This window comes from Megalobrama amblycephala, linkage group LG14 (assembly GCF_018812025.1).
Source record: "Megalobrama amblycephala isolate DHTTF-2021 linkage group LG14, ASM1881202v1, whole genome shotgun sequence".
Lineage (NCBI taxonomy): Eukaryota > Metazoa > Chordata > Actinopteri > Cypriniformes > Xenocyprididae > Megalobrama > Megalobrama amblycephala.
This window is the reverse complement of record NC_063057.1, coordinates 6,389,879-6,413,755: the sequence shown is the minus strand read 5'-3', so window position 1 is coordinate 6,413,755 and position 23,877 is coordinate 6,389,879. Positions and strand designations below refer to the sequence as shown.

General features: G+C 38.2%; 2 protein-coding genes and 1 long non-coding RNA gene across 5 annotated transcripts; 1 reads left to right on the top strand and 2 right to left on the bottom strand.

The window, feature by feature from the left end:
• Positions 1 to 552: 552 nt before the first annotated feature.
• LOC125244671 lies at positions 553 to 2,263 on the bottom strand. The gene is made up of 3 exons (XR_007179340.1): positions 2,022 to 2,263; positions 1,406 to 1,533; positions 553 to 844 (listed from the first exon to the last, which is right to left on the bottom strand). It is a non-coding gene; the product is annotated as an uncharacterized LOC125244671 (long non-coding RNA).
• Positions 2,264 to 12,318: 10,055 nt separating this feature from the next.
• On the top strand, positions 12,319 to 13,153 carry LOC125244667 (small lysine-rich protein 1). 2 transcript variants are annotated; one of them, XM_048154819.1, is made up of 3 exons: positions 12,319 to 12,442; positions 12,587 to 12,617; positions 12,712 to 13,153. In XM_048154819.1, exons 2-3 carry the CDS (start codon positions 12,612 to 12,614, stop codon positions 12,967 to 12,969), a joined length of 264 nt encoding a protein of 87 aa, XP_048010776.1. In that variant the 5' UTR covers positions 12,319 to 12,442; positions 12,587 to 12,611; the 3' UTR covers positions 12,970 to 13,153. The 2 variants fall into 2 exon arrangements, with proteins under 2 accessions (XP_048010776.1, XP_048010775.1); XM_048154818.1 differs by lacking the exon at positions 12,319 to 12,442 and having other exon boundaries at positions 12,457 to 12,617.
• Positions 13,154 to 13,839: 686 nt separating this feature from the next.
• Positions 13,840 to 23,877, bottom strand: cd9b (CD9 molecule b). Of its 2 annotated transcripts, none has more exons than XM_048154808.1 (8): positions 23,671 to 23,877; positions 18,051 to 18,153; positions 16,083 to 16,180; positions 14,962 to 15,036; positions 14,737 to 14,838; positions 14,545 to 14,634; positions 14,361 to 14,444; positions 13,840 to 14,251 (listed from the first exon to the last, which is right to left on the bottom strand). In XM_048154808.1, the coding sequence occupies exons 1-8, from the start codon at positions 23,746 to 23,748 to the stop codon at positions 14,186 to 14,188; spliced, it is 696 nt and encodes a 231-aa protein (XP_048010765.1). In that variant the 5' UTR covers positions 23,749 to 23,877; the 3' UTR covers positions 13,840 to 14,185. The 2 variants fall into 2 exon arrangements, with proteins under 2 accessions (XP_048010765.1, XP_048010766.1); XM_048154809.1 differs by lacking the exon at positions 23,671 to 23,877 and adding an exon at positions 19,707 to 19,887.

Below are 23,877 nucleotides of genomic sequence, written 5' to 3'. Positions count from 1 at the left end.
AAGATCCAGACCGCTCCCCCTGGGACTTCTCAGACAATATCCAGCAGCGGTTATGGAGCACAAGTTCAATTTTTCCTTTTATACTTATAAAAATTCCAGACAGAGGCTAAGTCGATCGTTTGGGTGTGGCTTTTTTGGCCACTCCCCTTAAATCTTGACCAAAGAAACAGCAGGATTCAGTCCAGCTCCTCCCCTGATATCATCCAATGGAAATCTCAGCTACCACCTGCCTTCCTCTGGGGGAAACGCCCTCAAACCTGCATTTGAAAGGCATTTCCCTTGATGATCCATGCTGAAAAATTCATCACATTACAGACATTCATATGTGAACATGTGCTAATAAGCTAGATTTCTATTAATTTCTATTAATTTTAGCTTAACAATCATGAACTTACAAATAAGTCAACACTTGCCCAAAAAACTACTATAGATGTGGGCCAGTGAATGACAGATGAGCCCACACCTCATTTGAACTACTGATTATATTTAACAGCATGTGTTGACGTTTGGAGAGCCGAGATCAGCTGGAAATCATGAACAGCACACAAAATGTCACATTTAGCCTTTTATTGTGCACAAACTCACTGCAGTTTGTAAATAACATGCATTCAAACAGAAATGGCCAGTCATAACCTTTATCCCAGAGAAAGGATATGAGCTGGTACCGTTATCAGACACGTCCCAGAGTTCTTGTCAAAGGCACATTATGGCAGCAAACGGAGTGCACTCCAATGACTCCAGAAAAAAGGTCAGAGGAATAAGGGTTCAGCAGTTCAAGAGACTACTGTAGCTGCTTCTCCTGTCACCTCCTCATGACCTCCAGCAGTTCTGACCCAGAGATCCTCTACAAACACACAGCGAGACAATCAGAAACACTTCACATTTCATTAACTTCTTCCTTAGGAAGTCTCAGACAGAAATAAACATGCATGATTGTTAATAAAATAATTTTATACTGCATGACAGGAAACAAATTCATGCTTTGCTCATTTGAGCAATCAAACTAATTGAATATTCCAGGTTAAATGCAATAGCATCTGTAAGACACCAGTCAAGTACCACAATATAATAGTCACACCTTTATATGAAAAATACAAAATAATAAGTTAACATATGCATTCCAATGGATGTCAATGGGGCAAGTTATTGCATGTACACATCTATGATCCAGACACCCTCCTTTTTAAGTTAAATAATATCAGGTGAAACTAAATGATCAGTCATGAGGACACTGCTGCAATTTATACATTTCAGATGATAGAGGGAGCTGTAAGTTATAATATATATATCAAATGGGATTCAATTCAAAAGCATAACTAATTGTTTAAGAAACATAAGTCAACTATTTATATAAAATAATAAGGTTACTTAAATATTTTCTTTAAGATTTAAAATGATAACTTACAATATTCAAAGAAGACTTCTCCTTGTGCTCACGCTGGTCCTCAGGTGGATTGCAAATTGGCAACAGGCTGTCGGATATTAGTCACATTTTCAGCCAATTAGATCACTGCTTGTAAGTCCCGCCCACTGCTGACGAAACAATCTAAAATTAAGCTAAATAAACTTCTTAAAATCATAATCAATCATACATCTATTCACAGGGAGCAAACAACAATATATAATATGCTCTGGTACAGTACTTCATGATACAAGCTTCGAAGCTTCAGTATAAAATGTCACATCACTAATGTTTTCATTAATTCCAACTAACTCTATTAACAGATATGTATCTCAACATTAGCATATAAACGCCTTATTGCTTATTCTACTTTATAAGCTTCATAGGAATCGCCTCATTAGATTCACATTAAAGCAACAGAAACTGATTCATTTGTTCTTCTAAAGGTCTGACAATAGAGTCCAGAAATAAAGCATCATCAACCAGTGACTCCAGCAAACTGCTTTGACATCACAAGACAAACATCAATACAAACTTAATCGACAGCTTAAATACAAATAAGGACTGTTATATAATCTGTGATAGTGACTTTACAAGAGAAACTCTTTAAGGTACTTACAGGTGAGTCTCGTGACACTGTCGATCATTATCTCAATGTGTGTCAGTTGATTCTGCTGTTGAGTGACTTTATGAGTCTGTTACTAAGCTGTCATCTGCAGGATCTGTACTTTTATGACTGTAAAACGATCAGAACGCGGTGCGATGACTGTCAAGTTGACATCAGGTGTTGTTGTCAAGGGTCCGAAATGTCATGAACGTGAAGCCGCTCGCGCCCCTAGAGGAGCGGATGACAAACTGCACAATTTCTGCCAGACGAATCGAGTTTCACCACCAACAGACTGAAAATGACTTCAAGTTGCGTTTCTGGCTCAGTTCTTCGACGTCTAGTTTACCAATTTGTATTTTATATATTTTAAAACAAATCTGGGATTTTGTCAGCATCTAGAGCAGTAGATAAACGGAGATAAGCAAATCTACATGTAGGCCTAACTGATTCAAACCAGCTCTCAACTGGGGTAAGACCAGGGTAAGACACATTAAAATGGCCGATGTGTTGATCTGACGACACTCAAACACAATATTAGGTAAAATTATTTTTTAATTAGTTCTTTATCGTTTTAGGTTCACAGTTAAAACAATGATTTTGTGTTGTTGTGCCAGTGTTTGCAGATACAGCTTTGAGATTAAAGATTTATTAGTTATTATTATAGGAACAAAGGACCTGTATCAAAATGTCTCACTTGTTTTAGCATGGTCAAGCTGGGAGACATGCTAAAAAAACAGCTAATTCCAGCTTAAACCAGCTAAAACCAAACAGCCTAGGCTGATGAATGATGATGTTATAACATGTCAAGAATTAATAAAATGTATGACTTAAACACATGACTGAAATTGTGGCTTCTTGATATTTTCACCCGTCATCAAATTTGGGACAATATTCCACTAATTGCTCACTTAATGATCAGGCGCCTCATGTATGAAATTTTAAGTAGATTTCAGGCGCAACAGTGTAATTCACAAAAATCACCAAAGGAGGGCGATACCATTTTAAGTTAATTAGACTTGATTTGCAGAGGTGTAATTCACAAACATCACCACAGGAGGGCGATACTCTTTTAAATTAGACTCGATTTGCAGATCATTGTATCCCCTTCAAATGTGAAAGTCCTGGCTCAAATCCCACAGATGTTAAAGTTATTCATCATTTAACACAAAGCTCTTGATAAACCCTGTTGAAAACACTTGTCATCTCTGCAGTCTCAGTGGCTCAGGAGATAAAGTGTTGTGTTTCCATCAGGGCATCCTGAGTTCAAATCCCACTGTTGCTTACTTTTAATTGTTCTCGTTAGACAAAATGTCCCAAAAACCAGGCATTGCTGTGAAATCCATGATGGGCAAGTGGATAAACACATGCTCTCTCGGATGAGACTGTGATAAAGACATGGGTTCAAATCTCATTTTAACTACTTTATTGGAAACTCTCAGGATAACAGTGAAATACAAGTTCCTTCACACATTTAGATAAGAGATCTGTGATGCACAGGTATAAGCACTGCCTCAGGGATTCAGAGGTTGCTGGTTCGATCCCAGCTGGGTCTCTGCAATACGAGTGAATGTGGTGTGAGTGTGAAGCTTCTGGCACGATCACCAGCAGTGGTTAAAAAAAACTTTTATGTTCATTAGACTCAATTTGCAATGGTGTAATTCACAAAAATCACCACAGGAGGGCGAAACTCATGTTCATTAGACTTGATTTGCAATGGTGTAATTCACAAAAATCACCACCGGAGGGTGAAAATAAGTTCATTAGACTCAATTTGCAGTGCTGTAATTCACAAAAATCACCACAGGAGGGCGAAACTCATGTTCATTAGACTCGATTTGCAGTGGTGTAATTCACAAAAATCACCACAGGAGGGCGAAACTCAAAGTTCATAAGACTCAATTTGCAATGGTGTAATTCACAAAAATCACCACAGGAGGGCGAAACTCTTATGTTCATTAGACTTGATTTGCAGTGGTGTAATTCACAAAAATCACCACAGGAGGGCGAAACTCATGTTCACTAGACTCGATTTGCAGTGGTGTAATTCACAAAAATCACCACAGGAGGGCGAAACTCTTATGTTCATTAGACTCGATTTGCAGTGGTGTAATTCACACAAATCACAACAGGAGGGCGAAACTCATGTTCATTAGACTCGATTTGCAGTGGTGTAATTCACACAAATCACCACAGGAGGGCGAAACATTTATGTTCATTAGACTCAATTTGCAGTGGTGTAATTCACACAAATCACCACAGGAGGGCGAAACTCATGTTCATTAGACTCAATTTGCAGAGGTGTAATTCACACAAATCACCACAGGAGGGCGAAACTCATGTTCATTAGACTCAATTTGCAGTGGTGTAATTCACACAAATCACCACAGGAGGGCGAAACTCATGTTCATTAGACTCGATTTGCAATGGTGTAATTCACAAAAATGACCACCGGAGGGTGAAAATAAGTTCATTAGACTCAATTTGCAGTGCTGTAATTCACAAAAATCACCACAGGAGGGCGAAACTCATGTTCATTAGACTCGATTTGCAGTGGTGTAATTCACACAAATCACCACAGGAGGGCGAAACATTTATGTTCATTAGACTCAATTTGCAGTGGTGTAATTCACACAAATCACCACAGGAGGGCGAAACTCATGTTCATTAGACTCAATTTGCAGAGGTGTAATTCACACAAATCACCACAGGAGGGCGAAACTCATGTTCATTAGACTCAATTTGCAGAGGTGTAATTCACACAAATCACCACAGGAGGGCGAAACATTTATGTTCATTAGACTCAATTTGCAGTGGTGTAATTCACACAAATCACCACAGGAGGGCGAAACATTTATGTTCATTAGACTCAATTTGCAGTGGTGTAATTCACACAAATCACCACAGGAGGGCGAAACTCATGTTCATTAGACTCAATTTGCAGAGGTGTAATTCACACAAATCACCACAGGAGGGCGAAACTCATGTTCATTAGACTCAATTTGCAATGGTGTAATTCACAAAAATCACCACCGGAGGGTGAAAATAAGTTCATTAGACTCAATTTGCAGTGCTGTAATTCACAAAAATCACCACAGGAGGGCGAAACTCATGTTCATTAGACTCGATTTGCAGTGGTGTAATTCACACAAATCACCACAGGAGGGCGAAACATTTATGTTCATTAGACTCAATTTGCAGTGGTGTAATTCACACAAATCACCACAGGAGGGTGAAAATAAGTTCATTAGACTCAATTTGCAGTGCTGTAATTAACAAAAATCACCACAGGAGGGCGAAACTCATGTTCATTAGACTCGATTTGCAGTGGTGTAATTCACACAAATCACCACAGGAGGGCGAAACATTTATGTTCATTAGACTCAATTTGCAGAGGTGTAATTCACACAAATCACCACAGGAGGGCGAAACTCATGTTCATTAGACTCAATTTGCAGAGGTGTAATTCACACAAATCACCACAGGAGGGCGAAACTCATGTTCATTAGACTCGATTTGCAATGGTGTAATTCACAAAAATCACCACAGGAGGGCGAAAATAAGTTCATTAGACTCAATTTGCAGTGCTGTAATTCACACAAATCACCACAGGAGGGCGAAACTCATGTTCATTAGACTCGATTTGCAATGGTGTAATTCACAAAAATCACCACAGGAGGGCGAAACTCATGTTCATTAGACTCAATTTGCAGAGGTGTAATTCACACAAATCACCACAGGAGGGCGAAACTCATGTTCATTAGACTCGATTTGCAATGGTGTAATTCACACAAATCACCACAGGAGGGCGAAACTCATGTTCATTAGACTCAATTTGCAGAAGTGTAATTCACACAAATCACCACAGGAGGGCGAAACTCATGTTCATTAGACTCAATTTGCAGTGCTGTAATTCACAAAAATCACCACAGGAGGGCGAAACTCATGTTCATTAGACTCGATCTGCAGTGGTGTAATTCACACAAATCACCACAGGAGGGCGAAACATTTATGTTCATTAGACTCAATTTGCAGAGGTGTAATTCACACAAATCACCACAGGAGGGCGAAACTCATGTTCATTAGACTCAATTTGCAGAGGTGTAATTCACACAAATCACCACAGGAGGGCGAAACTCATGTTCATTAGACTCAATTTGCAGTGGTGTAATTCACACAAATCACCACAGGAGGGCGAAACTCATGTTCATTAGACTCGATTTGCAATGGTGTAATTCACAAAAATCACCACAGGAGGGCGAAACTCATGTTCATTAGACTCAATTTGCAGAGGTGTAATTCACACAAATCACCACAGGAGGGCGAAACTCATGTTCATTAGACTCGATTTGCAATGGTGTAATTCACACAAATCACCACAGGAGGGCGAAACTCATGTTCATTAGACTCAATTTGCAGAGGTGTAATTCACACAAATCACCACAGGAGGGCGAAACTCATGTTCATTAGACTCAATTTGCAGTGCTGTAATTCACATAAATCACCACAGGAGGGCGAAACTCATGTTCATTAGACTCAATTTGCAGAGGTGTAATTCACACAAATCACCACAGGAGGGCGAAACTCATGTTCATTAGACTCAATTTGCAGAGGTGTAATTCACACAAATCACCACAGGAGGGCGAAACTCATGTTCATTAGACTCGATCTGCAGTGGTGTAATTCACACAAATCACCACAGGAGGGCGAAACATTTATGTTCATTAGACTCAATTTGCAGAGGTGTAATTCACACAAATCACCACAGGAGGGTGAAACTCATGTTGTTCTGTACTCGATTTGCAGTGGTGTAATTCACAAAAATCACCACAGGAGGGCGAAACGCATGTTGTTCTGTACTCGATTTGCAGAGGTGTAATTCACACAAATCACCACAGGAGGGCGAAACTCATGTTCATTAGACTCGATCTGCAGTGGTGTAATTCACACAAATCACCACAGGAGGGCGAAACTCATGTTCATTAGACTCAATTTGCAGTGGTGTAATTCACACAAATCACCACAGGAGGGCGAAACTCATGTTCATTAGACTCAATTTGCAGAGGTGTAATTCACACAAATCACCACAGGAGGGCGAAACTCATGTTCATTAGACTCAATTTGCAGAGGTGTAATTCACACAAATCACCACAGGAGGGCGAAACATTTATGTTCATTAGACTCAATTTGCAGAGGTGTAATTCACACAAATCACCACAGGAGGGTGAAACTCATGTTGTTCTGTACTCGATTTGCAGTGGTGTAATTCACACAAATCACCACAGGAGGGCGAAACGCATGTTGTTCTGTACTCGATTTGCAGAGGTGTAATTCACACAAATCACCACAGGAGGGCGAAACTCATGTTCATTAGACTCAATTTGCAGAGGTGTAATTCACACAAATCACCACAGGAGGGCGAAACTCATGTTCATTAGACTCAATTTGCAGAGGTGTAATTCACACAAATCACCACAGGAGGGCGAAACTCATGTTCATTAGACTCAATTTGCAGTGGTGTAATTCACACAAATCACCACAGGAGGGCGAAACTCATGTTCATTAGACTCGATTTGCAATGGTGTAATTCACACAAATCACCACAGGAGGGCGAAACTCATGTTCATTAGACTCAATTTGCAGAGGTGTAATTCACACAAATCACCACAGGAGGGCGAAACTCATGTTCATTAGACTCAATTTGCAGTGGTGTAATTCACACAAATCACCACAGGAGGGCGAAACTCATGTTCATTAGACTCAATTTGCAGTGGTGTAATTCACACAAATCACCACAGGAGGGCGAAACTCATGTTCATTAGACTCGATTTGCAGTGGTGTAATTCACACAAATCACCACAGGAGGGCGAAACTCATGTTCATTAGACTCAATTTGCAGAGGTGTAATTCACAAAAATCACCACAGGAGGGCGAAACTCATGTTCATTAGACTCGATCTGCAGTGGTGTAATTCACACAAATCACCACAGGAGGGCGAAACATTTATGTTCATTAGACTCAATTTGCAGTGGTGTAATTCACACAAATCACCACAGGAGGGCGAAACTCATGTTGTTCTGTACTCGATTTGTAGTGGTGTAATTCACAAAAATCACCACAGGAGGGCGAAACTCATGTTGTTCTGTACTCGATTTGCAGAGGTGTAATTCACACAAATCACCACAGGAGGGCGAAACTCATGTTCATTAGACTCAATTTGCTGTGCTGTAATTCACACAAATCACCACAGGAGGGCGAAACTCATGTTCATTAGACTCAATTTGCAGTGGTGTAATTCACACAAATCACCACAGGAGGGCGAAACTCATGTTCATTAGACTCAATTTGCAGAGGTGTAATTCACAAAAATCACCACAGGAGGGCGAAACTCATGTTCATTAGACTCGATCTGCAGTGGTGTAATTCACACAAATCACCACAGGAGGGCGAAACATTTATGTTCATTAGACTCAATTTGCAGTGGTGTAATTCACACAAATCACCACAGGAGGGCGAAACTCATGTTGTTCTGTACTCGATTTGTAGTGGTGTAATTCACAAAAATCACCACAGGAGGGCGAAACTCATGTTGTTCTGTACTCGATTTGCAGAGGTGTAATTCACACAAATCACCACAGGAGGGCGAAACTCATGTTCATTAGACTCGATCTGCAGTGGTGTAATTCACAAAAATCACCACAGGAGGGCGAAACTCATGTTCATTAGACTCGATCTGCAGTGGTGTAATTCACACAAATCACCACAGGAGGGCGAAACATTTATGTTCATTAGACTCAATTTGCAGTGGTGTAATTCACACAAATCACCACAGGAGGGCGAAACTCATGTTCATTAGACTCAATTTGCAGAGGTGTAATTCACACAAATCACCACAGGAGGGCGAAACTCATGTTCATTAGACTCGATTTGCAGAGGTGTAATTCACACAAATCACCACAGGAGGGCGAAACTCATGTTCATTAGACTCGATTTGCAGTGGTGTAATTCACACAAATCACCACAGGAGGGCGAAACATTTATGTTCATTAGACTCAATTTGCAGTGGTGTAATTCACACAAATCACCACAGGAGGGCGAAACTCATGTTGTTCTGTACTCGATTTGTAGTGGTGTAATTCACAAAAATCACCACAGGAGGGCGAAACTCATGTTGTTCTGTACTCGATTTGCAGAGGTGTAATTCACACAAATCACCACAGGAGGGCGAAACTCATGTTCATTAGACTCAATTTGCTGTGCTGTAATTCACAAAAATCACCACAGGAGGGCGAAACTCATGTTCATTAGACTCGATCTGCAGTGGTGTAATTCACACAAATCACCACAGGAGGGCGAAACATTTATGTTCATTAGACTCAATTTGCAGTGGTGTAATTCACACAAATCACCACAGGAGGGCGAAACTCATGTTCATTAGACTCAATTTGCAGAGGTGTAATTCACACAAATCACCACAGGAGGGCGAAACTCATGTTCATTAGACTCAATTTGCAGAGGTGTAATTCACACAAATCACCACAGGAGGGCGAAACTCATGTTCATTAGACTCGATTTGCAGTGATGTAATTCACAAAAATCACCACAGGAGGGTGAAACTCATGTTCATTAGACTCAATTTGCAGAGGTGTAATTCACACAAATCACCACAGGAGGGCGAAACTCATGTTCATTAGACTCAATTTGCAGAGGTGTAATTCACACAAATCACCACAGGAGGGCGAAACTCATGTTCATTAGACTCAATTTGCAGAGGTGTAATTCACACAAATCACCACAGGAGGGCGAAACTCATGTTCATTAGACTCAATTTGCAGTGATGTAATTCACAAAAATCACCACAGGAGGGCGAAACTCATGTTCATTAGACTCGATCTGCAGTGGTGTAATTCACACAAATCACCACAGGAGGGCGAAACATTTATGTTCATTAGACTCAATTTGCAGTGGTGTAATTCACACAAATCACCACAGGAGGGCGAAACGCATGTTGTTCTGTACTCGATTTGCAGTGGTGTAATTCACACAAATCACCACAGGAGGGCGAAACTCATGTTCACTAGACTCGATTTGCAGTGGTGTAACTCACAAAAATCACCACAGCAGGGCGAAACATTTATGTTCATTAGACTCAATTTGCAGTGGTGTAATTCACACAAATCACCACAGGAGGGCGAAACTCATGTTCTGTACTCGATTTGCAGTGGTGTAATTCACAAAAATCACCACAGGAGGGCGAAACTCATGTTCACTAGACTTGATTTGCAGTGGTGTAATTCACACAAATCACCACAGGAGGGCGAAACTCATGTTCTGTACTCGATTTGCAGTGGCGTAATTTACAAAAATCACCACAGGAGGGCGAAAATCTTTTTATATCTGACTTTTTTGCATACATTTATTTAAAAAGAAGATACACAACAAGACTGATACAGTGAATACAAAGAATAACTTAAATGATAACTTTTTTTAAAGCATTTTTTTCTATCAGTTTCCATATTTCAACAGCTTTTGGAGGAACACTGTGGTACGTCATTTATTTATTTATTATTATTTATTTTTTATGTCGTCTTTCGTTTGAATAACTAAATGAACGCTAGGCCTGACTATTTAAGTGACTATATTCTGATCATAAACTATTACACTATTAATGGTTAACACACCAAGTGACATTTCACCGACAGTTTTACAGATGGCTTATATTATTGCGGAAGTTCTAAAGAACGCGCTGTGCTGATCGCCCTCCTGTGGTGAAATATGTGCATTACACCAGAGACCCTCCCTTTAGAGGGAGACTTCCAAGTTTAGCTAAAAAATGCGTACAGTCCCCGTGAACCGGAAGTTGCAAACGACTTTTCTCCAGTGTTGTGACAGATTTTGATTAAAGATTACCACGACAAACATTTTTTTTCTGTGTATTAACTTGCACGGATTAATTGTTCACCTCAAGACTAGTAATATTCGCTAATAAAGTAAATAGGGTCAATTTTGATTTCATGACGAGGAGATGCCTTAATACTATCCTTTGCAGAAAAGTTTACAGATCTAAGAATATATTTTAATATTAACGTTAATAAAGAACAATATTTAGTCTTCTTTATATGAATTAGATCATTGTCTTATTCATTATTTTATCTTTCTCGTGATTTCATAAAATACATTTAAAAAAAAAAAAAATTCAAATTCAAATCAAAGGAACATAACCAACTAGGCGAATTACATTGCCTTTTGAATTGAATTGAATAACTCGCATTAGAGGATAATTATATAATTCAGAATTTTTGTCGTTTGTTTAGCAGAATAGCAACCGATCGCCCTCCTGTGGTGAAATATGTGAATTACATCAGAACCCCTCCCTTTAGGGGGAGACTCCCAAGTTTAGCTTTTTTTTTTTTTTTTTTTTTGTAAGGAAACATATCAGCACATCATAAATGAACTACCTGGATGCATGACATAATCAGTTGTGAGCTTGAGTCCACTTTTATGAAATCGTCGCGACAAGGCTACGATAATTAACCGTGGTTTACTATATATATATATATATATATATATATATATATATATATATATATATATATATATATATATATATATATACATAGTTCTTATAATGGTAACCACAAATTAACCATGGTTTTGCTACACTAACCTTAGTTTAATGGTATTTGTTTTAAAACTGTGTTGTGTAACCATATCCGCCAAAAATAAAACATGGTTACTACATTTTTACTATAATAAAACCATGGTTAATTTTCATAATGACAAGGCCCAACTATATATAAGTATATGTACCTTTATATCTTCTCCGATTGTCATGTTGTTGTTCCTCTTGTTCTTTCTTGTCTGAATAATTCATCCGATTTGAAATCTTCACTGTTTAGTTTCAATTAAGAAGCACGTGTACGGCTTTTTATGTGTTACCAGTGGCTTTTCTCACAGATGGACCAATCACAATCATTTGAGAAATACATATAATTTCGACTGTATTTTAATGTTTGCCAATGTTTGAAATTAATGTATTTAAATGATCATACTTTGTGTAGAAACGTATTCAATAAGACATAAAAACTCAGAGATTTTGATTTATTAATATATTTATTTATTAACTTTTTTATATTTTTTCTAATTATCAGACTATTTATAATTTAAATTCAGGGAAGGTTCCTATAACTCTATATATCTCAATGTCACTCTAAACTCTTACTAAATGATCAGACATCAGGTTATTCTCACATGCACTGAAACAGCACAGAATCACAACAAAAAACATCCCAGACCGACCTGAAGAGCCAGTTGGTGGATGAGTCCCATGCAAAAGCTCCCATGACCCGTCACTAGGACAACCCCAGATAAACAACAGCTCACAACAAAAGACCTCATATCAGAGGGACACACTGGAGAGGAACAGCAACTCTCTGGTAGGGTAGAGTTTCTCTTAAAGCTGATTACAAAATATCCTTAAATGAGTTTAAAATCTAAAAAAACTTAAAGCATTTTCTTGCATGCATTGATGAGGGTCAGTTCACAGTATTTCTGAAACAAATGTTTTTTTGAGTGCACAGCTATTGTGTGAGAGGAAGACACTAAATGATGGTAAGAAATGTTCAACTTCTATCTACTTTTACATTTTCATAACGGTCAAAAAGAGAAAAATCTCTTCCAAAAACTCATTATATGAACTTTATAGCCTTCAGGCACCAAGAAGTCAAGATCTCAAAGTGCCAAACCTGCCACAAAGAGCAAAAAAAAGCGCTCCTCCAAGAAGAGGTCAGTCAGTGCCAAATCCACAAAGACAGATGTGGATATTCTGAGTCCAGCTGCCATGGAGAACATCTACTACATCTCCCATAATGCAGTGGACTGCTTGGAGTTCAGAGGATTTGGCTGGCCTGGGGCCACCAAGAAGAAAGGAAAAAAGGGCAAAAAACAAAAAAGCAAAAAATGAAATATAGATTTGTGCCAATTAAACCTTCCTATAGGAAAAAGATTTGAATAGATAATTTCACTTCTTTAAACTGTCAGTTGTAATAAAACAGCAGAATGTTACATGTATCTCAGTTGACTATTTATTTTTGGATTATTTATCCTATTTAAAACTCAACCCAATAAATGTTGATTCCTTCAAACTGGTTTTCTGAAACTCTATTTAAGGTGTTTTAACACAAACTACACTCAGGCCCTGTTTACACCTGGTATTAAGACGCGTTTTGGTCGATCGGATCACAAGTAGATGGAGAAACATTCCCGTTTACACCTGGTGTTTTAATCCAACTCTGTCCTCTTTCATCCACTTCTGTGCTGGTTTCTTCGAGGGGAGGGTCTATGTTTGGGCTCTTTCAGATCTTTTGATCTAATGGACGAAATAAGCTTGTGAACATCACAAGATGAAAACATACGGAGATCAGCATCTTTCATTTCTGCTCTGACAGCCGCAAGACCAGCCGACTCAGTGAATGTGTGTTAGAAACCAGGAATGGTGGGAGAACATTGTGCTTGGTACACTTTTCGTCTTCAAGGCAAACTTGGGTCTTCAGCCCATAATGTTTACACTTTATATCAGTAGGTTGTCTTTTGTGTCTGTTTGAACACATAAGCGTCTACACTATGAAACCAATCCGGTTGAATGTGTTTTCAACTCCCTCTGGAACTGGTTGAAAGTGTACAAGCTCAAAGCATTTTAGACCCTGTTTATGCCTGTATTTAGTGTCATCAAAAAAAAAAAAAAAAAGCATCTTAATACCAGGTGTAAACAGGGCCTTAACTGCAGGGAAATGCAAATTATCAGGTTTCCTTAAAATAAATAACTACCATTCAGTCAATTAGTTATTAACTTTATTGGTAATTTACTAGGTGTTACTCCGTCTCTCCAGACACCCATATAGGTACATAAAATAAGCCACGTAAAATGTTACAAAAGAATATCAGAAGCTTGCAAGTACATTCAAAGAGGCAAAAGAACATTAGTCGAGACACCAAAGAAATAAAAAGCAGCCTCTAGTGCACTTCATTGTTCCACTCAGTGTATAAAGGACATGTAACAGTTTTGGAGGGGTTGACTAATGCAGGGCTTTGTTAGAAGTTTACAAACACACACTCACACACACACACAGCTTCACAAAGTCAGATAAATACAGAGCAGAAAACAGGCTGGTACGGACAGCTCATACGATGTCCCGGGTTCGTCGGATGGCGCAGCACAGCAGCATGCTGAAGATCATGCCAAAGATCTGACAACAAGAGAGAGATGGGTTAATATCTGACACCAGTGTGAGGTGTGAAGAAAGACTGAGCTATCTGCCCAAGAATCTCCTCAGGTGAACAGAAGCATCTGCTCACCATGATCACGCCAATGCCAATCCCAACACCGCCGATCACTTGAAGCCGAGAGGTGAAGACGTCCTCAATAGCGCTTGGGCAGTTCTGGAGCAGAAACAAAACAGGTGATTATGGTACATGGGGAAAAAAAACTACATATAACTGAAGAGACTTTGTTAAAGATTATTTAGTGAGTTTCTGGTACCGTTGTGACAATGACATCAAGTCCCTCCTTTTTGGGACAGATGTCAGATACTCCATCAATCAAAGTTCCTGTTTTTCCACAGCAGGACAACTAAACAAAAGCACACAGTAAAAAAAAAAAAATTCAGTCAGATTAATATGGGTAATGTTTTTGCTCTTATGGTTTGAACGTACCATTAAAATGAATACTCACTCCATAGTGAATTGCTCGCAGAGTTTCCTTCAGTGCTTCCTGTTGAGTGCTTTTGTAGTTGTCGAATGTCTGCGTGTAGAAATCTTTGACATCTTTCACGACCTAAGAAGGAAGAAAGAAAGAAAGAAAGAAAGAAAGAAAGAAAGAAAGAAAGAAAGAAAGAAGAGGACCCACTGTGAGAAAATGAAGGAGTAACAGGAGACGGAGAGTAGGAATGTCACCCACCTTGTCTTGATTGGACAATCCCCAGATTCCAGCGGCCACCTCTGCTGCAAAAATGATGAGCAGGAACACGAAGAACTGGAGGCAGCAAGAAAAAGGGAGATGAGGTGAACAAGAACATCAGCAAAAACTGAACATGGTCCATGTTTTGTTTTGTTTTTGGCAAAGACGCTCTAAAGTACATTGGAATATTCATTCAGTCTGTTCAAAACTATCCTGATTTCAGAATGGAAAAAAAGCAATAACAATAATAATAAAATAACAAAAAAAAACCTAATTAAATGAATTGTGATCCACCTGGACACACCGTCAGCAATGTTAAATATAACAAAAAAAAAAAAAAAAAAAGAAAAAGAAAAAGAAATAATAATAATAAATATAATATATAAATAACTTTAGTCAGATAACATCGCTGATGGGTGACGTATATCCTGTTAAAAACTGTTTATTTAATTACCTTGAACAAAACTGAAAATTATTAACAAGACCTGTTTAGTAAGTTAACATTTGGAAAATAATGAAACATTAAATCAGGTTTTTTGTTTATTATGTTGCTGCCTGACATTGTGTCTAGGATCAGCCAAATTTCCCTGTGCATATAGAAACATGGATATTTAAGAAGTTTGTGCCATCTAGGGGTTTATAGGAGAATAAAAATCAAATGCCCTTTTTACCCCGGTGCCTAATGGTATGTTTACACGACAATGCTGTACTAAAAACCGATAAGCGTTTTCTTTTTGTTTTTGAAAAGTTTTGCGTACAGACGACAACAATGCCAAAACGATCCCGCTCACACGGATCAGCAAAAACAACTAAAAACGCTGTATTCTGCTGCCAGGCCAGTAGATGGCGATGTCACTTTGTAAAGAAACACTACGTGACTGAACACGTAATGCACATGCGCCTGACACCACCATTTTCACAAATTTGTGTTTTCATAGTTTACACAGAGACGTTAACGGTTTAGTTTCCAAAAAACACTTTCAAAAGTTTGTGTTTTCCGGCCTTTTGTCATGTAAATGAACAGCCAAAAGTTTTTTTTTTTCCATTTTTTGTTGGTGTCGTGTAAACACCCCCTAATATGAATGTTGTTTTGTGCTGTAGAAGAACTTGGGAGGACTCACCAATCCCAGCATGCATGACGATTCTCTTATCGCTCCACAGCAGCCGAGGAACCCGACCACCATCATGATGGCACCTGCCACGATGAGGATGTAGACCCCTGAGGACAGAGAAAGACACAACATCTCTTATTCACCTGTACCTCTACATAAGTCTCATTTATTTGGCTTCTCATCTGAAAAAAATACTCTATTATTCTCAGATATATTCCCGGTTTCAAAGACAATGCTTAAAGTCTAGTCCCAGACTAAATGTTTGAGCCGTTTTAACTGAAAGCAATTTGAACTGACATCTCTTAAAATACGTCCGTGCCATTGCTTTATCTCTAGATGTACACCAGTGATGTTTTTCTAAGGCACGTTTATAAAAGCTACTCAAATCTCCTAATTGAACTACAGCCTAAGCCTGGCTTAATCTAAACCCTGTCTGTGAAATCAGGCCTTAGTTTATTAAGGATATAATTTATACATTAATCAAAATGTGTACGTTTTCCCTTAATGGTTTATCAGAATAACCTATGCAAAGCAAAATATGCAAAACAAGATTCCATGCGAGCATTATTGTGGTGTATCCATAGAAACGCTAAAACACCAGCTGCTCTTCTGGACAGACTGTCATCAGGATGTTTGGCATTGCAGGACGGCCCGCTGTCACTCAAAGTGCTTTCGAAACCTCTGGCAGGCACTTGGACACTTTCCCACTGAGTTTATCATTTTTTTGGATCAGTGGAGGCGAGCATTCTTCTGTCACATCTCGAGAAAGGAAAATAAACCACACAAAACAAAAGGAGGTGGGACGGGCGCAAACAATGCGGGTTCTGTTGGCGAGGAGGAGAAAGGCATCTCTGTGAGGGATGATGGCAAGGGGCAGAGAGCCGGCATCGTCGGGGCCAAAGCCAGCCTCCACCAAAACAGCACTGCCATTATAACTCAACCAACCTGCCTCTTAAAAAACAAACACGCAGACAGAAACCCGACATCCCGCTCTCTATATTTAGGTGGTTTTCGCACTTCAAAATCTGAGCCGTGTTTTATTAGGGTGTTGGTTTCTGGTTTAAAGTTTAATTTGCCGATTGTTGCTTTGCGGTCTTTCTCTGCGAGCCTCCAAAACTGAGGAATTCAGTCTTTGTGACTTTCATTAAAACAAACACAGCATAGAAGAATAGATGGAGTGCTTCGAATACTGGACGTGTTTTGTTGCTTTAAGAACTGGATTGTTCAGTGAATGCTGAGTGACCAAGTCAAGATGATGTGTCGTTATTATATACACAACTGCTCAAATGTTTGGAATCATTTTTAAAGATAAAAGTTTTTTTAATGTTTTTGAAAGAAGTCTCTTATACTCAACAAGGCTGCAGTCATTTGATTAAAAACATTAAAACAATCAATTCAGCATATTAGAATGATTTCTGAAGGATCATGTGACACTGAATGTTCTAATATGCTCTTATATGCATTCTAATATGCTGGAGTAATGATTCTGCTTTGCCATCACAGGAATAAATTATATTTTAAAGTACATTAAAATAGTAAACAGTTCTTTTTAATTGTAATAATATTTCATAAATTTACCATTTTACTGTATTGTGATTAAATAAGCTTTAGTAAGCTTAAGATACTTCTTTCAAAAACAAAAATTACACTTAAGTACTCCAAACAGTTCACAGAGATATATATAAAAAATACTGATCATCTGTAGACAAGCCAAAACAACTCATCTCGTTTAATGTTATAATCGTAGTGTTAATGACGCACCATTCACATGACAGATGGTCTGGTGTCTGGAAATAGGTGTGGTCTGGTTCCCATGACTACCATTATAACTCCTACCCAAACATCAACTTACAAAGACCTGATCTTGTAGGTGATAAAGGGAGCATGTACAAAAGTGTTGGGAGATAAAGGTGGATTTCTGATCCACTGAGAAGATATAGAACTGAGGAATCTAGTTGGGGAATGGCAAAATCTCACCTGTGAGGAACACAGATGGGGAATCTGCCGGAGTAAAGAGTCCTTTAGTTCTTTCATCGAAACGCAGCCAGAGACCAACAGCCAAAACTCCTGTACCTGCGAGCTGTGGAAACAAACAAAACGGTTTAATATATCCAATAAAATGTTATGTTTGAACAATGGCCAGACCAAAAACACAGTCTGCATGGTGCCATCTGAAAACACAGACATGGGCAAACTGAGTAACCACATTATAGAGGAAATATAGCTGCAGGCCAAGCATGGCATTATTTACAAGGGTGGAGCGTACAGGAAGTCAGGCTCAAAACAAAGTATTTTACTCTTTTTTTGGTTTTTTCCTGAGAGAATAAAGTTCAACAGGCCTTGTGGAACAAAAAGAGCAGACCAACCTGATAATCTTGCTAGACTGCATTGAGAAAGAGATATGCAAAACTAGGCTGAACCAACTCTAATTCGTAATGGCCAACTCCTGAACTTCCCAGGACACTGTAATGTGGCTTCCATGAATGAGTAACATGGAATAACAAGAACGATTACAATCTAGTACATGTTCTCACGGCCAAAAGTTAATCAACAGCCCACAAACGCACCTCACAGTCAAAACAGATAATAAATAAAAAGAACCTCGCCTACGTACTTCATGTTTGATTGTTGTGCACATGGAAAAGTAGATTCAACTTTTCATTCTCATTCAACAGTCTAGGAATTTGCACAAACGGTGAATCAGTGCGTTTCCTCAAGTGCTTTGACAAATGACGCAATGAATTCTGAGGAACAAACCATACTAGCTAAACCTGATCACACTAAATAACACACACACACACACACACACACACACACACCTCTGGCACTTGACAAATAGAGTTGCAATCCTCCACTTTTCTTCTGTTTTGGAAAATGACAGATGAGTCACAATGAGTCACTGCCAGGGGTGTGGAGGCTTATCCCTCAAAGATTCCCAAACTTGTCCCGTCTTTTTCCACCCACCCACACACACAACAAGAGTTACTGATGGGCGGATTTAGGATTTGCTAGTTTACTCATTCACCACAAAGCCAACTTAAGACCAGGCCCAAGTATCAAAGCCACTTTAAATGGCCACTTTAAGACAAGATAAATGCTACAGACCACACCTTATTTTGCTGTTATCCATGAAATAATATATTTTAAAGGTCCGCATCTACATGTGTGCAATGTTAAAACATCATACAGTCAAGCTAAAAGGTCATTCTGAACACATTTTCAGTCTACAACAGGCTCAAATAAAAGTCATCAACCAAAGAGGAGTTAATGGTTGACAACCCTACATATTATAAACTAGATCTACATTAAGATTGTATGAATGAGCAAACCACTAACCACAGCTTCCGTTTAATAAGCAGGCCTGTGAGCAATGAACTCAAATTTGTTGTTCAAGGTTGAATATTGTAGCCAAAATAACACAGAATTACGAATTACGCATCTCTCAAAAAAACAACGTTTGTTGTACACTACATCCAACCAAGTATGACATGTAAACAACCAACTTAAACTTTTATATCCTCACCACATCACATTCAGGCCACATTTACATTTCTGTGTCAGCATGTTCCCTTTTTACTCTACAAACAAACATTTGAATTAGCATGTGCTCGTGTAATGATGAAAAACACCTACCCAGAAGATAAAGTTGAAGATAAAGAGCAAGTATTTGATACACTGAAGTCCTCCACCTGCAGCCATGACTAAAAAGTAAGTATAGTTTCAAGAGAAAACACCCGATACTGAACACCTGAAACGTGCTTCTTTCCCACCTTAAAACAGGGTGAGTGAACAAAAAAAAAAATTCCAGCAGGCCGCACCCTCCTACCTGGTCTTTGTCAGAGGGAACAGAAGGAGGGGCCAAACCATTTCAGATTAACCGTGTCACAAGAGAAGTAGAGGAAGAACACAGACAAGAGGTTACCTGCTGCTCAGTCGTGCAGAAAAACTGAACTAACACAATTCAGTAGCTTATAAATGGAGTTAAAAAAAAGTATAAAAGATCTATATTTTGCTTTAGTTGCCAAAACGGCATCAACACAAGCTGATCAGGTTTTACTTTTCATGTAACTCGAGCTGTCCCTCAGGAACACTGGGAACACAGCTATTGTCCCTTTGCTTGACACCTTTTCTCTCTTTAAGTGGTTAGAAACAGAGACAGCACATTAACCCTTTAAAGCCTGCTTTATCATTTTTGATGCATCAATTTATAAATCAATACATTGCCTGTTGCGTATCTTTTGATGGTTTAAACTTTTATAGTAAGTAAAAGGTCCTTTCTAAAAATGGGTCTTTTTGCTGTGAATCCTTTAATGGTTTTTTATAAAGTACATGTAAGAATAACTCTAAAGAATTAGTTCACTTTCTAATTAAAATTTCCTGATAATTTACTCACCCTCATGTCATCCAAGATGTTCATGTCTTTCTTTTGTCAGTCGAAAAGAAATTAAGGTTTTTGATGAAAATATTCCAGGATTTTTCTCCATATAGTGGACTTAAATGGAGCCCAAACGGTTGAAGGTCAAAATTACAGTTTACAGCGATCCCAGATGAGAAATAAGGGTCTTATCTAGAGAAACCATCGCTCATTTTCTAATTTTTTTTTTTTAAATTTTATACGTTTTAACAATAAATGCTCATCTTGATCTAGCTCTCTTCTTCTTCTCTATTTGAATTCCGGCAGTGTAGACACTGCTAAGTGTATTACTGCCCTCCACAGGTCAAAGTTTGAACTAAATTGTCATATACAATATTCTGGTGCAAGTATGGAGAAAAATCCTGGAATGTTTTCCTCGACATGAATATCTTGGATGACATGGGGGTGAGTAAATTATCAGGACATTTTAATTTGAAAGTGAACTAATACTTTACTATTGTTATTTTTCAAGAAGCACATTTGTTGAACTGAAGCATTTTAGGTTTACTTGATTATCCATATATCATTTTTTTTTTTTAAAGAAAAATCAAAAAATTTAATTATGAAATATGATACAACAGGCTTTTAAAGGTGCTACAGAGGATCTTTTCGTCGACTGAGAAACCAAAGACTGTTAGTGAGTTTTTGAAATGAACGCATGCGTAAGAACAACCCCCCTCCTTCACAGCTCATTTCGAGGGAACGCCTCCCAAAACTCGTGCACGAGTATTGGAACACGAGTGTTTACCACCGGCATTCGCTGTGTCATGTTAGTGGATTCATTATGTCGGACTCACCGCAGGTAACTCATAATCTGCAGTTGTTTCTCCTGTCTCCTGACAAAAACATTGCAAGCGGCGCCTGTGGAGTGTGGAAAGTTACTGGAGCGCGCAGCCGCGCTCGTCTCTCACAAGGAACGTCATGGCAGTGATTGACAAGCCAGAGGGCCAATCGTTTACGCGATGATTGCGTAAACGATTGGCTGATGTTTTTAAGGCCCTACCTCGTGCACAGATGATGTATATTAATATTATTCCTTTCAGTGCACCTAATAAATAGTCTTTTATCAGTTAGTAAAGACAGTTTCACGTAATATTGCAAAAATGTATAAAACAAAACATCCTCTGTAGCACCTTTAAGGAATGTTTGTTTGTTCAATGAAAACTACAGACCTTGATCATAAAGCTAGCATTTAAATATCATTTTACTAAGACATATTGGGAGGGACGACTGATATACTGCCTTTTATGTAATGTCATTGATTTACATTACAAGCTATCATTATTTCATCTTACTTTTTGGCCATATAAATAACAACATCTGCACCAAATTTCATATTTTTGCTCAGTTTGGGCCTGAAATCGGTGTTTTGTTTTTTTCTCCTCAAGTATGAGTTCCATATTCTCACTATATCATATTATATGAGCCATAAAAACCTGATATATCAATCAAATATGATACAAAAAACATATGCAAACTTTTTGCTGTTGTTTTAGATTTTTTAAAAGTATATTTTGCCTGCAAGTACAATAAACTGTTCCATTTTTATTTTTTTTAATCTGACTCTTATTTCATTTGTCAGGCTTGACAGGGTTAAAGGGTTAGTTCACCCAAAAATGAAAATAATGTAATTTATCACTCACCCTCATGCCGTTCTACACCCGTAAGACCTTCGTTCATCTTCAGAACACAAATTCTGATATTTTTGATGAAATCCAATGACTCAGCGAGGCCTGCATTGATAGCAATTGTACTTCCTCTCTCAAGATCACTAGATATTGTTAAAAAGTCGTTATTTTGTTTTTTTGGCGCACAAAAAAATATTCTCATTGCTTTATAATATTAATATTGAACCACTGTACTCACATGAACTGATTTAAATATGTTTTTAGCACCTTTATGGATCTTGAGAAATGAAATGTCATTGCTGTCTATGCAGGCCTCGCTGAGCCATCGGATTTTATCAAAAACATCTTAATTTGTGTTCTGAAGATGAACGAAGGTCTTACGGGTGTAGAACGACATGAGGGTGAGAAATTAATGACAGAATTTTCATTTTTGGGTGCACTAACTCTTTAAGGATGGGTGTGGTAGGCGAGGACAAATCTTACTAATCCCTAAGATTCAACAGTTTGAGAGATGAACCCACTGGGGATCTCATCACTTGGTTTAAAAGTTTCCAGGTGAAGCTCTTATTTTCAAAACCAAACTTATCAAACAGTGCTAATATCGATTATTAGTGTATTTCTATTCATTCCTATATAGACTACATGTAGGTAGCCTAATATATGGTTGCTGACTTTCTTTCCCTCTTTGTGGAATTATCATTCCTGGGGCTAAATTTATCCTAATTTATGGGATGGAGCAGTGATGCGGTTGCCTAGCAACAGGTATGCAAAACTTTGACTTGTTCGTCTATGGTCTTCCCATGAACAAATTACCATCTTGAACCATCATAGCCTACCCTTCGTTTTCACATTTCTGTCTAAAAACTTGTCTACTCATGAACTACTCAACCACTTTTTTTTTTTTTTTTTAAAAACGAGAAAATAGTTAAAAGAACAAACAATGGCAGAAAGTTATATGTTTTGTCTTTAGGTTCTTCACGTTTTGCTTACCAGTAACACATAACGCCCTATTTTGAATCAGCTTATGAATATTAATTAGAGCGTGCTGACGTTAGAGGTGATACCCAGTCACGTAATCTAATTACTAATTACGTAATCTAACAGTTATGAGTCGATTCGCATTTTTTATTTTGTAAAACAAACACGTACAAAGAAGTTTCACTGTCATTAGGTTTAATTTCATTAGGTTAGCTATGGGGATATTATGAAGAAACAGAAAACGCAATTTGCGATCATATACAACTTAATGTTTTCATCAATCAAGATCCTGAACGTTACGTTAAGTAATCAAAATTAATAAGTTAGCCTTCGCCATTGTAGCTACGAGCTAGATCTTCTTTTCGAAATTACATAGGTAGCCAATCAATGACAAATAAATTAAGCACAAACCTTTAACATATAGGCCTATTTGTCGCGCTTAATAATCCAACAATAATTTAGCTATTTATGAAGCATATTCAAAGACTACTGGTTAGGCAGAATAGCAAACATTACGAGCTTTGACACAGTTTTTGGCAATAAATAAACATCCAGGAGTGAACTGTATTAAACTCACCCAAAATATGAAATTAAAGGCGAATAGGATGTATTTGATGCACTGCTCTCCACTGGACAGACCTGACTTAGACATCATGTAAATCCAGGTTATAAGTCAAATAAACAGCAACAGAAATATTTGTTGTTCTCAGTTTAAATTCCCGAAGGTCTGTATCTGTCCTTGTGTTGCTCGTCTGTGGCTCAATGCTGCTTCCCTGAGGGGAAG